Source organism: Aythya ferina (genome assembly GCF_964211825.1).
Source record: "Aythya ferina genome assembly, chromosome: 2".
Lineage (NCBI taxonomy): Eukaryota > Metazoa > Chordata > Aves > Anseriformes > Anatidae > Aythya > Aythya ferina.
In genome coordinates, this window is record NC_140297.1 from 126,259,140 (window position 1) to 126,275,858 (window position 16,719).

The 16,719-nt window shown below is 37.7% G+C and overlaps 1 protein-coding gene across 2 annotated transcripts in view; it reads right to left on the minus strand.

Annotated features, from left to right (window-relative positions):
• The window catches only part of SLCO5A1 (solute carrier organic anion transporter family member 5A1), a 79,664-nt gene that overhangs the window by 27,924 nt on the left and 35,021 nt on the right, over positions 1-16,719 (minus strand). For both annotated transcript variants that reach the window (XM_084509650.1, XM_084509651.1), the window contains 3 exons: positions 13,684-13,910; positions 5,821-5,985; positions 774-972 (listed from right to left, as the gene is read on the minus strand). In XM_084509650.1, coding sequence (XP_084365776.1) covers positions 774-972; positions 5,821-5,985; positions 13,684-13,910 — 591 coding nt within the window. The remainder of the gene's footprint in view (positions 1-773; positions 973-5,820; positions 5,986-13,683; positions 13,911-16,719) is intronic.

The following is a 16,719-nucleotide window of genomic DNA, read 5'->3' on the forward strand; positions in this document are numbered from 1 at the left end:
CTGAAGGAAGCAATTTTGGGGAAAAGTTAATGCATTTTATAAGAAAGAAAATAAAAGCTCACGATCAAGCTTCTGAGGAACTACCTTCCAGTGAAACACCTTCTCACAACTTTTACCACACTTTCTTGCTTCCAAATATCCCTAATGTTTAAAAAATAGCCTATCATGCATTTCTTGATGTCACAGCCTAAATCCCTCACTCCCATTACTTTCCCACATCCATGCCTTCTTGTTCATGACAGCCTTCTTTAAGGATTGTAATCTGGTCAGTGTCCCTGGAAAGCAATGCCAGGGACATAAAACTTGTTAAAGGGTTCAGAAGCAGCACACATCACGAATGTCAACAGCATATGCACAAATAATTTATCCCAACTTTGGACTGAAGAAGATACTATTATGGTGATATTAAACAAACCTATTCAGAAATAATCTTTGCAATCCCTTTAGTATTTTCATAATTTTCCTGAGCAGAAAACATTTTGAAACACTATCTAAAGTTTTGGCAATCTGCACAGTATATTATTGTTGTTTTCCTGTGAAATTCACTGAAATCCGCTCTAACGCATTTTTCCATCCCTCAAAAAGGTGAGTTATTAGATAGACATCATTACAAAACAGATGTAAAATGGAAGGGCCACGTTCATATGTTCATACTACAATACTCACCATATTCCTATTTGATCATGTGGCTTCTTCAGTACATCAGCCATCAGGATTTTTTACATTTCTTTACCAGGCTTACTGGAAAAAGCTGGTGATACAAAGATACTTACCCAGTTGTATAAGGTATATTTATTCCCCCTAGATTAATGCTTTCACATCCAACAATGAAGAGAGTTGAAAAGCACAGCAAAGACACACCACTGCAGATCATAGCCAACTTTGCAGACTCTCTCGCACCAAGTTTCAGTTTTTTGATAATGTAGCCGCCTAGGACAATACCAACACCAGCACTTGGAACAATAATCACACCTGCCAGGACGAAATTCAAGCAACATTAAAACAGGATGTATAGAAATAGAATAAAACATAAATATTGTTTTAATTCCCTAATTAGATGACTATAAATGCTGTACTAAGATCTCCATTGTCTGATTCTCTGCTAGTTAGCAAACTGAGTCAGACTTTTCAAACCTCTGGAGTGTTGTCAAAGAATTAATGAAAGCCTCCTTATGATATTACCAGCAGCCAAAGCACTATAAGAGACCTATTGTATTTACAAGCAGAAACATTGCTTTGTATTTATTTTAGAATGGGGAGAAGGGATATGCATTGCTCCCAATTACTAAAAATATGAAGAAATCCAAATTTGGACATGGATCTTCCTCTTCTTACTCACATGGTTTAGTACAGCAAAGCACAGATGTTAACCTAAGGCAGGACCCCTGAAGCCTGCCCAACTGGGAGCTCGTGCAGGCAGCTGGCTGCGAATTCTGCATTCTGGTAACTTGGCTCAAGTGGAATAGCACTTTCCTACATCAGCAGCCCCATTCATTTCAGCACAGCCACTCAAGGTCTAAACTGATTAAACATGATTAAAGGAATTAAAATAAAGGAATTAAATCAAACACAGTAAGTTTAAGTCAAAAAAGACATGCCCATGAAATTTTTGTCACTGGTGGCAGTTTGGCTATATGACACAAGGCTGTCCTCACTTCCCAGTGCTTGAGGTGTTAAGTCATTTAATTTCTTGCGCACCTTAGCTTCTCTTGGCTTTTGCTTCTAACATGTGAGAAAGTCTTTAAATAAGGTCTTTGTTAATAAAGATGTGTATATAAATTCCATATATAAATACAGAATTTGAACAACTTTGGCAGCTGCATGTAGGGAGAAGAAGCTAAATATTATAACACAAATTCTTAAAGATGTTGGTCTAGTTTCTAAAGAAGCCTGCAAGATTATCACTTGAAAATATCTTTAATATTATCACAAAGCAATAATATTCTCATATAATATTCTCTTTCTCTGCTACTTTGTGTAAAGGTGAAGGAGACATTACATTTATCAAAATGTTGAGATTGAGAAAGCAAAAATAAGAGGTAAAAATAGTTGCTGCCTTAATTATACTTCCATCACCAATGACATTATAAAGTAAAATGTCATTTCATGAGGAAGATTCTTAATAACAACCCTTCACAGAATCAAAAACAGTTTCAAAAGAGCAGAATTTAAATTTATAAGCCTTTCTAGGAGAATTAAATGATTTCACAAAGTTCAAATCTGTTACCTCTCTCAAGTTTCAATGCCTGGAATATGAACAAGGGAAACAGATGCCAATCCTTTCACTTGCACTGAAAACCTTCTCTTCTGACTGTGGTAACTCAGCCATCTAAGCCTGCCATGCAGGCCCTGCTCTAAGAAGTCCACATCAGAGAAGCCCACGTACCCAACGAAGGAAGACTGGGATCATTTGTGAATGGCTTCTGAAACACCCATATCAGATGAACCAAATTTCATGGATCAAATCCTTGGTTACACTAGCTACGTGAATTAAAGATATACCTCAATATAAGGGGTTATTGGATATAATTAAACTTTGTATTTTATTAGTCCTTCCACCTTACAACTTAGCTTTGAGTTCTTAACATCTTCTGGACCTGAATTTATCTTCTCTTTCATATTCTCTTGAGGGCATGTATGTTAGAAAAGCCTTTCATTAGGTGTGAGACTGTGTGTCTATGTCTAGTGTCTTGTCAGAACTGGGCATGTAAGTATTTTGTGAGGCATTTGGTTAGTGGCTGTTCTGTTAGTGAGTTATACTGCACTGCTGTTTGCAGACATCCTCTGCCACAAAGAGATTAGAACATAAAAAAGATTAGAACATAAATAAAGAGGAGATGAGCAGGAACAAACTGCCTGCCTAGGCTGTCTATCATTCAGGAGGATGAAAAGGTAAGGGCAAACCTACACAGAGGATGCATAAAGAGAAATTCCTCTACGCAAACTATAGCAGGGGATGGAAAAGCCTTTCTGGGAGAAACTGGAAGGACAGAAACAGATTTAGCTGCTTGTGGTGAAAGCAGTAGCTCATTCCTTCCTGCATGTCAGGAAGGCTGAGAAGTTCCCTTGCCCCAAGTACAAATTCTTCATCCCTATGCTCCTCTCCTTTCCTGCAGGGGATGTAAAATCAGAAGTGATATACTGTCAAGGGAACGCTGCTGCTACAGTGCACTTCAAGGAGAGCTTACAGGGCAAAGCAAAGCATGTACATCTAATCAGGACACGCATTCTTCATTTTCAAAGCCATTTAAAGGAATAAAGCTTAAGATCTGATTCTATGCTGTTGCACTGCACTTTCCTTCATTTTATAATGACAGTTTGGCTTACAGGAATTGTGCATGTGCCAAAAAGCCTCCTTGCTACAGTGCTCCAAGGCAGTATCAGCTTTCAGTCAGCAATTTTCAGGCTTTGTCCTTTTTTGCTGTTGTCAGCTGCAGCACTTGAGGCTTTCCACAGTGGCAAAAGATGATATTAACAGATACTAATAGTCTGGTAACAGAAAACTGCAATATCTGCTAAGAGGGATACACTTCCAAAGAGAATACTGTAGAGATTTTCAATCCAATTCTGTCTGAGATAATGTGCTATACCATTTCTAGAGCTAAAGGGAGATCCAACCTATTTGTAACCAGCTTAGCACAAGTTACCAGAGCAGGGCTTTATAATATAGCAGCTCTTCCAACTACAAATTATTTGAACTCTCTTTTTCACAAGTAAATCTTCTATCAAAGCACTAGAAATTTTAACCGTATTTGTCTAATATCTACCTGCAACCTGAAGTCAAAGTTAATTTGGGAGTAAATCAAGGAGGCTGAATGCCACCTGCTCTACACATGGAAAATAAAATTCCAAACAAGACAAGACTGCAGCACAAACTGCACAAGTTAAAGATATGAAATTTGACACATGGCATTTTTGCTGCTGATTAATGCCATGTTTGGTTAAAAATAGAAACAAATTAATTAATTCTAGCTAATTAAGGAATTGCTGCTTATGAATTGCGATGGAAAATGACCAATATAAAATTTATATCAGTCACATAAGATTCAGCAAGGCAATGTATATATAAAGTATGGATCCAGTAGTACAAATAAATTGTAAGTCCTCCTTCTGCAAACCAGAAAATTTTAGAAACTGAACATATTTATTAGATTAACTAATAGAAATCTCACGCAAAATCTTGTTTCCTTTTCCAATTTTTCCTAGAAAAATAATTTATAAAATTAATAACAACTGTTGATATTCGCGCTAAGTTTAGGAGTTGGGGATGTGGAAGCAGTGCTCACTTGTCCATGTTGAACATACAGCCTGAGCTATTTCATCTTCTTCTGGTGCCTTAAAATAGTCTTTATCTATTAATTTCTAACAGGGCAAACTACACATCCCAACAACACGGGGGAATCTTCACATCCTCAATAGGGTCACATTCTTTCCTCTTCTTATAATGTGCTGGTTGTTGAATGTTTTGTCTGGTAACCAAGTTTCTGTCTTAACCTGAGAATGACATGAGTTACAGAGCAGCAATCCCATTAAGACTCATTACAGCAAAACTCCTGTGCATGTGTAGCTACATTAAACTTCAAGTAGAATCATGGCTCCATCAATCAAATTTTCTTCCTTAGATACAGAATACAGGGATTTCATGCCCCGAAGAAAATCTCATCCCAGCAAATTCTCAAACAGAAGTCACCTCATGGTGCTTCTCTGATGCTTCTCCTCAACACTCTAGAGAGATTTCTTGTGTATCTTTCAGCCACTGTAGGTAACAAATGATTCCCATTTGTCTCTGTGTCTTGCCCCTCTTTCTCTCAGTACTTTTTGTCTTCTCCTCATACTTCACATTTCCTCCCATAACTCACTCTCCACCCCACTATGCCTTCCTATTCAGGTGTAATACCTGGAAGCATGGGGGAGCAAAGAATTAACCTGCCCAGCATTCAAAGATATTCTGTATGGAACACAGTAAGGAGAAGGCAAAAAGATGCTTATAAAACAAAAAGAAGACACTGATTGACAAGAAGATGGGAAGGGAGATGACCTTCCTGCCGTGGGTCCCAATTCTGCACAAAAATTTGTCCCCTTCCCCTAGGGGAGTTGCAGGTGGAGCTCATCCCTCTCTCATCCCAGAGCAGTTATGAAGCTGCAGAACAGAAACTTTGAAGCTATGTTAATAGCTGACTTGGCTGCACTTTACTACAGCAGCAGGGAAAGTGTCACAGCTGCAAAAGAGGGGCCTCAGACCTGAAATGCCGGGAGAGGGAGCATTTGAGGAGCTCTCCTGGCTAGACTGGATTGCTGTGTGCTCTGTGTTAATAAACAATTAGGGAGAAGACCATCAGCCTGGAGGGGAGAGATGAGTAAAGGAAGGATGGTACAAATAAACAATTGGTCACTGGAGAGAAGGAAAGGTTATAATATTTTAAAGATCAAAGTGGATGTAAAATTCACATAAAATAAGAACAGTTTTAAAATATATTTTAAGCCACACAAATCACAGCAACACTCCTGGGCATTTTCTAGCTTTTGTTGCTTTCTTTCCCCCTGAAGGCTATTAACATATTAGAAAATGTCACTATCTAGGCTCATGGGAAAAAAAAAAAAAAAAAGCACTCTTTAACAATATAAATAGGTTCACATTTTACTAAACAAATATAGCAAACATGAAAGAACAGCCTGGCTATCTAAACAATCACAAAGGCACAAAGCTGAATTGAATATCCTGTTCTAAAAACCGTGTTTTCAGTTCATTCCTATATTGATTTATTTCATCAGCCAAAGAACAACAACCCTTGCACATTACACTCATTGGCAATGCCTTACCAGTGTAGATGCTGGCATTGGAAGCTGGGATGCCAAACTGTGACTCGATGAACTTGGGAATGAAGGTAATAAAAGCTGTAACAATGGCACTCTCAGCTGTGTATGACAAACTCACAAAAAGGAATGTCATGTTGCTTAAGATCCTGACAGCTGCTCTTGGAAGCTCTATAAAGTGACAAAAATGAGAAATGAATGTTATAAATAATGAGTGAAAAACAAAAGCAAACTGGAACAAAACAAATTGATTTTCTTTGAGATGGACTGTAAATAATGGCTTGCTAGCATCTGGCTATTTGCTGAGCGGAAGGGAGAGTGCATATTTTGAATTGCACTCTTTGCTGCTTGCTCTTACACTATCTCACTGCATCGCCCCAGGGCTGCAGTCCCATTTTTCACAAACAGAACTGAAGACTGCTTTAACAAAAAATGTCTAAAGAAACACAGCCCACGCAGTAACAGTAAAAAGCAAGGAGAAACAGCAAGAAATTGTAGCAAATTTGGAATTATTCTGACGTCTTATTTTGAAATAGCACCCTGCTGAACTGACAATACTGAATTTTGCACTCCACATGAGGAAAAAAGACCCCATGCCCTTCTGCTTAAAAGACCACAGTTGGAAAGCTGGGATAACAATACTGTAATTTGAAAAAGAAACCAAACAATTTTACATTAAACATTTTTGTATATGATTAAAAAATTTTACAAAAGCATGCAGACAAAGTGTACTGAAAAAATGATTTCAATATCAATGAATCTCAACATACATTACATACAACTAATATTCCCAGAAGGGATAAAACAATCAATTAAAAATGAGAGCATATCATTAGCTTAAATTGAAAAAGTGTTCATAGATGTTGCAATTATCCTTAAAGCAAATACCAAAACACCATGAAATTCAGAACTGTAGTTAAAAAAAAAAAAAAAAAAAAAAAAAACACTTAAATACTTTTAATTCAGTCCTTTAGTGATGTCAAGATGATAACAGCTCTATTCACGACTCTTTTTTTTTTTCAGATTTGATGGCACGATTTTTAAACATTTTTTTCCCTTGGGGCTTCTACCAAGATCAGATGTTCTGTCCAAGCATGACAAGTATTATTTTCAGCCCAACAGTAGCTTCCTACTTTTCATGTGAACTGAACCAAAGCCTACTGAATTCAATGTCAAGAACACCCATTAGAAATATAATGTATTGAGTAAGCACAGAACAGTAGAACTCCTGAGCTGGAACATTACTGAACCTAAAAGTTGTCAAGTCAAAACTCTGTCTCATTTACTCCATTGACTCCAGCAGGTTATCTGTATAAAAGCAAACAGAGTTTAGAATCCTGTCAAGTCGAAGCTTGTCAGACTGCAAATTAGTACCTCAGTTGTCTGACTGCATCCAGACTTAGCTTATGCCAGTTGTCAAAAATAATCAATTCATTATGAGTATGGGGTTTATAATTTTAATGTAGACAAATGCTCTCTTGCTGCCTCTATAAAGAAAAATATTAAATGTTAAATACTAAATTTGCTGGAAATAAGTGATGTATAACCTGTATTGAGAAGCACTGAAACTTAATGTTTTTAACCACTTACTGTTTTTGTGTTTGTTTGTTTTGTTTTTTTTTCTACTTGTGGCACTGTTTACAATCGCAGAACAGAAAAACAAATGAAAACGCAAGTCTGAGGCAATATAATATCAACATATCTGCAATATATGTAATGTAGCTGTCCCTGTGCAAAAATTACACTACAGTAGTGAGTAACAAAAAAAGTTTACTGGTATTTATTGTCAAATATGATGCATGTTCAAATTGATCAAAACTGATTTCATTGTCCAAGAGGAAATGAAAGAGATAAAACATCTACAATACATTTAGTCCTCAAACCTCATCAACTTTTGCTTTATGTCTGGTTTTGGGTTGGGTTGGGTTGGGTTATCTGATGGAGGCATAGATGCAAAAAGAATCCAAAGAGCAAGAACCAAGATGCTTTTGCAAAGCTTCTCATGAGGCTAAGATGATGCAGTTTAAGAAAACTGCTGCCACAGGGCTGCAGTGGTGCAGCTGTAGCCGGATTTCCCTGGGGACATGGTGCAGGATTGAATGCCTCTCCCTCAAAATGACGGCAAACAGTTATGACCATGCTGCTGCTGTGAGAAAGGGGTCAGAAAAAAGCAAGTGTGCCAGGATCGGATCTGCTAGAAAATGAGCATTTGGGTGTTTTTAATCATGGGCAGCAGCATTCAGTTTTCTGGGTGAGGAGGAGATGACAGAAACACTGGCAGAGAGACTACACACTGGCTGAGGCAGCTCATCACAGCACCAAGAGCCAGAGCTGGCAAATGCATGATACCAGCCTCAAAAAAAAAAAAAAAAAAAAAAAAAAAGACATGTTCATCTTAAAAGATATTTTCCCTTACGGGAAGACAAAAGTGACAGAAGGGGAACAAAACAAAAAAGCCAACATCCCCTAGGACACCTGGTTGGCCCCTACCTTTTTTTTTTTTTTTTTTTTTTTGTATCAATGCTGACTCAGCAAGAACACAAATCTCCCTGTTTTCAAATGCAGCAAATAGATAGGACATCTTCACTGTTGCTCCAACTCTGTCCTCCCTGCCAAAGTTTTAGTTAAAAGAAGACGAAAAGGTATACAATTGAAAACTTCTTATGGAAGTAAAGATGCCTGTTCAGTAACAGCAAGTGGCATTACCATCAGCCACTCTGGCGGTCTACTCTAGCATCTAAACTTTGTTTATGTATATTAGGATCATGTATGATACATACACAGACATGCAATTGGTATGAACAGACCAAAAATACATGAGGAAAAAAAAAAAACAACAACAGCATCTTTCACATTTCAACCTCATTGTGCTGACTTAAAGTAAGTGTTGGTGGAAGAGTGACTTTGAGTAGGCCTCCTAAAAAGCTCTATAAATGTGGAAGAAAATAATAAGGTGGTAACTTTCAAAGACTGGACATCACAAAGAGAAATGTCATTTCACTAGGATGATGAATTTGGTGTTCTCTGTAGAAATAAACTGGAAGTCTCTGGCCCAGAACTAAATCCAAGGTCTTTGCTAAAATTATTATTTTAAAGGACTTTGTCCAAATATAATACCTAGTAAAGTTTAGCCCTTCCTGGTAAAACTGATCTTTGGGAAAATGTATGGTTTAGAATTTTTTATCTAAAGATACCAAACAATTAATTAGATAAACAACTGCGGAGCTATTGAACATTTTGCTCTGGCATTCTGATGTAAAGCTGTGCTTTCTGTTAACTCCTACTTATATCTTTCAGGGTACTGAGCACTCAGCCTAAAGGTCATTATTAATTTGAAAACTAATTAGCACATTCAAAACTGGATTTGTACTGCTAAATAAATAAAATTCAGAGTATCTTGGAATAAGCACAAGTTCTCTTAAACCCATGTGAAGGGTTCTCCAGGGAACAGCTCTGTTCTGATTGCTGTAATTTCTGGCACGAAATAAATAATTCCTGTACGCTGCACCAACGCATGCAACATGTAGCAGTTGAGGCTTGAAGCTCTTTGTGATTCCTGAAGAGCAACTGCCTGACATACAAAGAAAAGCTTTTTATTAAGAGTTTTGCAAATAAAAATACATATCCAGAATTGGGTTTTCTCTGGTTTCCTCCTATGATTACAATAAAACCCTGTGCAACAGAACCTGCATTACTCTCCAGAATCTAAGAATTCTAGTAAGAAGCAAGAATGATAAAAACCTTAAGGATCCTTTGTACTACATAATCAATCATGCATTTAAAACAATTCAATGTCACATTATTTTTGTGCGACTAGCCATAGGCCTAGTCTTTCATTTCAAGGTCATTATTAAACCTGTCAGGTTCAGATTTTTAGCAGGTCTTCAAGAACCATCCCTCCTTTTACCAAGTGTGTAGCAGAAACAAACTTCATTCTGTCATTTGAACAAATAAGTCTCTATCAATTACATTCCTAAAACGGAAGCAATAATTTAGTATGGCTGCAAATACGTTCACTCTACTGTAAAATAATTAAAATAGCAAATTCTTCATTTTGTTTTTATTTTTTAAATAACATAAATATGTAACTAAACATAAATTGGAACCTGCCTTGCTGGACTGGTTTGCTACCTTACTGGCAGTTTTCTTCCCCTGCTGCTCTTTCACCATATTTTACCTCTAGCCTCTATTCATTTTCTTTCACTGATGTGCTGGACCACTGCTTGACTCATGGTAAGGGAATAGCCTAAGAAAAATCTGCAAGCAATACAAATATTTGTAAATACTGCTCTAAGCGAAACTCTTAAAGCACTGTAAACAGTATTTCAATTAAAAATAAATAATAATAAAAAAGAAATAATCCCAACTTTACTTCCTTTACTGTAATTCATTTTCTTTTAGCCCTGTTCTTTTACATCTAGCCAAAGGTGAATACAACCAGGGGAATAAACTATCTGGCTCTACAGCACCGTCCTCTCGTGACCCTTGTAAGGGTGACACATGCATCAGCAAGAGGATCTCCTTTCCAATTGTGCTCAAAGTCCTGACAGCTCTGTCCCAGACAGCTCTGAGAGTAGTTTATGCCATACTGAAATCCCAGGGACAGCTTCTGTATTCACACAGTACAAAGCAGAGCCAATATTTGAGACAGAATTTTGGTTTTGTTTGTTGGAATGGAAATTACCATTTTCAGTCACACATGACTATTTGCTTGCTTTCAAGCAGCTTCTCAAGGCTCCAGATAATGTTGCTCATCACTGTACAGGGCCACGCCAACCCTTTCTATTTTGGGTCCTCCAGGATGACAGAAGCCAGGAGCAGGGGGAGTGACCAGCTTGAGGTCAGTGGCACAGCAGAACCTCCAGCCCACAGTCTCCTGAACTCTCTGACATTTACAGGGCTCACTGAGCACCTCTGTGCACAGCCCAGCATCTCCTGCTCTTGTGCTGATTCTTACCGACTGCTCGTCATCTACTGCAGCAACTTCAGTTGGGTTCCTCGAGGGAGCACTTCAGCACTTCACATCCCCCAGGAACTTCTTTTACCTTGGCCTGCATTATTGCCATGCATAATTATCCCATCTCATTTCAGGATTGACTGGGAATGGCATACGACAGCTGGCAGACGTGAAAAGGCTGACAGGAAAATTGCACTTTTAAGAGGCTGCGCTCAGATATGGCTCTGCTTTAAGTACATATATATAGGGAAAAAAAAAAAAAGACTATTATAAAGTACATGCAATTAACACCTCTTAGATTAGATCAGTCCATTTTAGGTGAGTGATATATGCATTTGCTTTCTTTACTCTGCCCCTTTATCCAATTGCACAGTCAGTTGCATTATAGCGGTAAGAAAAATGGTCTGCAGAAACAGTTTCTATGGTACAGAACCCTAAGGGTATCCATATAATAAATGAAAACAGAGGTTTTGTTTGCTCAAGTTCTTGATTTATCTCTGTGTGTGGGATTACACTATGACTTCATTATAAATCTTCTTTATCTCATGTTATTTATGTTACCTCCATTTCTTCCAATAAACAACATCCAATTTTCTTCCTCCTATGACCTATATAATGCTTTTGATACCTGCCTCAGAAGCATTCTCCCTCTCACTTTGTTTACTTGCAACATAAATAGAAAAGACTGAATTCCAAACCCTTGTGTCTTGAAAAATGAGAAAAAGCAAAGATGGATCTATATTGTTATCTGATTCTAGCTCTATCACGGGCCAGCAAAAACCCTAGGTCACTGAAGTTGGAAGATACTTGCAGTGGGAGCCAGTTTTGTTTTGTATCATCAGACTGTGCTGGCAGCTATTGCAGGAAAAATGACCCTAGCCCTCTCCTATCACAACTTTTCAATACCTTTTCATTCACCTAGAAAACTAACTTCAATGAAATTAGGGCAAGTTACAGCAGGACAAGGTTTCCCAAGAAAGACAATGTCAGATCAGAAGATCAAAGTAAACAGTCTCTTCCATGAGACTTTCCCTATCAAAGATGCACAGACTTTACAGGTTAATGGCACTGACCTCTGTCATGACAGATTGCGACATCACTGGTATTTATTAGTACGGAACAGAAGATGTGACCTACTAAATCATCTGTCCCCCAGCTATTGCCTAAGCGGAGTTTCTGCCATAACATTCTATTAAAAGATGAAGCCCTGAAACTCAATGGGAAGTATAAATTGTACACTGCATCTCAGAAGCAATGCTAAATGACTTAGACACATGTGGTCCTTTTTCCTTCCCATTATAAATGACATTACATCAACTGAGAAGCTTGAGGCATGATCTCACTCCATAAAGCCCACTTAAACTTGAAAAATAATTAAATGACAGTGCATTCCTGCTGCAGGCCCTCTTTGCTAGGGCAAATCACACCTAATAGGAAAGCTATTATCAGCTTATAGCAAAATACTTTTCCCTGTGTTATCTTGACTCGCTCAGTGTCTCTCTGACATGTGGAATATAATGCTGTTTTTCACTGTTCCACATGGTGAAGTTTCTCTTCTAAAGAAACTCAAATGTTTTGTATATGAGAAGCTCTAATTTGGAGGCACAATTATTATGTTAATGTAGGATTTTGTTAGTAGAAGGTATGATACACATTTAGGCTGATATATGCCTTAGACTCTTACGACATGACCTGGAAGGTGAAATTATGTTCAGAAACGGAGAACCAGCATCATGAAAATCCTCCAGTTGCAGAGTTTGGCTAAACACCTGTATCTTTTCCAGGCACACCTACAGGATGAAGCAGTTGCTCTACTGTGACATTGCCGGCAGTGGTTAGAAAGAAGTCCAGCCTGATCTCCTGTTTCCTACCTCCCTGACCTAGTAAGAATACCTTGATAGGAGAACCCCACAACTACTTTTGCTAGTCAGAGGCCTATAGGTTTGAAGGAAAAAAAAAAAAAGAAAAAAAAAGTTTAGAGTGCAAATTATGTCTAATGATACAAATGACATTTCATGATTTCTCTTAGTCCTAATTTCATCAGAGTATCATAAACCTGGAACACAGCTTTCATATCACAGAAATCAGGGTGGACAAAACAGCATCGATAACACAGAGGCATTAAGTTTTGTTCATTTTTATCCTGTATTATTCAATATTAAGACACTTTTAAGCCTACATTTTAAACTTCTAAGTTACTTGCTTCACATTGATTCATTTTTAACAACACTGCATTTCTTCCCACGGCATTTTATCCATCACTAGTAGTGACTGTTAAATTTCACATTAATATTTTACTCATTAAATAAAATAAAAATCACATTACTTGTCCATCTTTTGAATTCTTCTTGTTTCAAAATTAGCACAAGTTTCATTCATCCTTGCCTTTGGAAAACAAAAAAAGCTTGCAATACATAATAGCCAGGTAATGCATATGAAATAAAACAATCTTCACCAGTTAACTTGCTAAAATAGAGGAAAGTAATTTAAATCACTTAACTAGAATTCCTTTTTTCTTGTTTTGCTTATTTTTCAGAAGAGCACTTTATTTTGTGAAGAAAAGATTAAGCAAGTACAACAATTGCAAACTGCAAGGTGCACAAATGTGCCTGGTAATAAAGGTCATATAGTTTGATATAGTTATATGACCTTACAGTTTGCCATACAACTATAGCAAACAGACCCCCTATTACCTATTTGTCACTGGTACACTATAAATGCTTCAGTAATTTATGTAAAGTGATGTCTTACTCTTGCAGGTGTACTTTGTAATTTTAAAAGACCATCAATAGCAAAGTATAGTATTACATACAACATTCAATAAATCTGCCTTCAATTGCACTTCACACAACCCTAGAAGATGAACCTGTAAACAAAATTTAAAGCATTTAAAACTTAAAAACAAACCTCACCTTTAACATTTTTTCCAAATCCCATAGAGGCAGGAACTGCACTGTCTGCTTGCATTTTGCTATTTGTTTTCTCTTTCATGACTTCATCATCACTTGATACATCATCAGAGTTCATCTTCTTTTTCTTTTTCTTTTTTTTATGTCGAGGAGGAAGCTTTTTTGGAAAGGTAAACATTGGAAATATCACAAGGAGCATTGCAATGGCACAAAGAAGAAATCCACTCCACCTAATGCCAGGAGATAGGAACAGAAATGAAAGCCAATGCATTACATGAAATAAAAACACCAAAGTGATTATTACAGGCTGTACTAGCTGGAAGGACAAATTTGCAAAATATGGAACACTGAAATTAGAGTAAATTAATTGAGTGGAGGGGAGCTTTTACTGCATTAAAACCTTTAATTAGAAGATGTTTCTGTTGGCTTTCCTACTGATAAAGGTATTTATACAGAAACCAGTAAATGGTTTCTGAAATAGCGCCAGGTTTGAATTCCTGTAAGTTTTCGCTTCTGATAACTACTCAGTACCAAGCTCTTAGAAGTAGGCATTCACTTTTACTTTGCCTTTCTCAGATAATTCACAGTAAAGGAATATAGTATTCCTCCGGAGAACATGAAAAAGGTTATCCACAGCATTATCCATGGCATGATGTCCAGATGGATATATCAGGGCTAAATCTGTTCTGCTTTCCAGTGCCAACTTCTCAGTGCACTGACTGTCCAACCCTCTCCCTTCCTAGTGAAGAGCTCCTGAAGCCTGGCTGTACACAGGCAATGTCCTGCAGTTCATGCCAGGGCTTAAGCCTAGGACCTTGCAGCTCTGCTCTGCTACCATGACCAGAAATACCCCTTCACAAATAAATCCCTCTTCTCTCCCTCTGTTTTATAAGAATGGGACACAATCTGCCCTATGAAGACATCTTGGCTCACACTGAACAACTTGGGGCCTACTCACAGAGAAGGATAATGCAGGATGCAGTGCCAGAAATGGGCCAACAGTATACACACAATTATCTTCCCTGAGGCCACAAACCTTCAGTAACTTTAACATGGCCACACAGATGGGCAACAGGGCCTTACCAGATGTGCAGTGGGGCCTACTGGAAAGTACACTAGAGTTAACCTTCAGCAGTCAGAAGGCAGGTAGTCGAGTATAAGGTAATATATTTTTTCCTCTGCATTTTCCTCTACTAAAAGACTGCAGGGAAATATGTCTAACTCACACCAGTGCTTCCATAAAGAAGGATGACCTCAGAAGTCACCCACCGAGTTCTTGCAGTGTACTGAAAGTGTGGGTGTCATTAGGTACTAACCTAATTTACACCAGTGCTTGGAAGCTTCATTGAAGTTAATCACCTTACTCCAACATCGAAGCACAAGAATGAAAGTTTGAAGCTCTTTGCTTTCAAATCACAGTTTGCGGGACAAATTTTATATTTTTGTACGTCCTTTACCCTTAATAAAGTAAGCTACCTCAGGAAGCTACTAATTAAATATTTGTGCACATTTTTAACATTTAAAAGTATAGAGAAGAGAGGATTATCTGCACAACAAACAAAAATGTTTGGCATCACTTTTGCCATGCAAACATATTGCAAACTATATTTTTAAACAAAGGCTGATCCATACACGTGTGTAATGTTTTGTGTGATAACAGGTTATGCAAAGGCAAACACCAAACAAACTTCCATGTGTAACACTGATTTTGTTAGGAAGATTGTGCAGGGAGCTTTTGTGAGGCAACTCTAAGTTACTGAAAGTTTTCACTTGCTTTGATATTACATAAACAGAAAATCCTCTATTCACTCATTTTAGCTGATAAAATACATGGATTAGCAACCAGTCTTTCAGAAGGATCAGTCAGCACTATCGAATAGGGAATATATCGGCAGGCTGAATAAAAACGTAGTAACATCCCTTTCAGGACCTCAAAGGCAGAAGCTGCAAAGCACTGATCAAAGAAACAATCTGTGGCAATAACAGATAGAAATATGAAACCACCCACTCAGCGGGAAACAGCAAAGGAGACAGGGCCTTGTGATGTAGCACGAGATGAAATTCAAATCCAAAGGGACCATTATGGCAGCATACCAAGTGCTGGAGATGTCACAAATGCAGCAGTGTATGTAATTATGTGCACTGTCTACATTTCACATCTTCCTGGAGCAGTATCAAAGAACTCGGAAACAGACAAAAGAGGATATCAAAAATAATAAAGACACCTACAATGGGAAATGAGAGGTCAGAATGGGATCTGTATTAATTAAAAAGCCCTTGATTTCCTGTGTTCTTGAAGTCAAAGAAAATATGCAGGGGAATACCTCAAAGGCATCTGCACAAGCCTTAAGACCTCAAATAAAAGCAATTAAAGCTAAGGAAGGACCAGACAGTGCTGGAGGAATTCCTTTAAACTTCTTCCACTTGTGTGGAATGATGATGAAAGATGATATAAGAAGATCCAAGTATTAAACAGATTCAGAACTAGGTAAACACTTCAAAAAGTGTCAGCAAAAGAAAAGTTGATTCAAAGCACTTGACAGACTGCCAAGGGCTACTCCACAACTAACGAGATCCCTATACCGCATATTAACAGTTCTTAAAGACAACAACATGACAGATGATTTCTAACAGATGTCCCCACAGTTACCACACTTGAATAAAAAGCAGTTTTAAACATTTGATGGGATGGCAAAGACAGCTGGCCTGTAATTTAGCCCAGAGCACCTACAAAAAACAGGTGTGCAAAACCCAGGTGTGCAACCCAAGTTCTGTGAAACGAGGAAAATCAAATCAGAAATAACCCTGAGAGAAGCACTTACTTTATCAGGTCTGACATGAGATAAGCCAGGTTGCCTGTCCTGCATATATGCAAAATACCTCTTAGAAAGGAGCAGCTTAAGTAAAAAAAACAGACCTCTGAGCAATTTTTGTTGTTGTATATCACTGTTGCTATATTTACTATCTTGTAATCATTGCCTCCTTTAATAGTGGAATTTTTCCACTGGTTCCTGTGATAAGTAGAGTTAGGAACCTTAC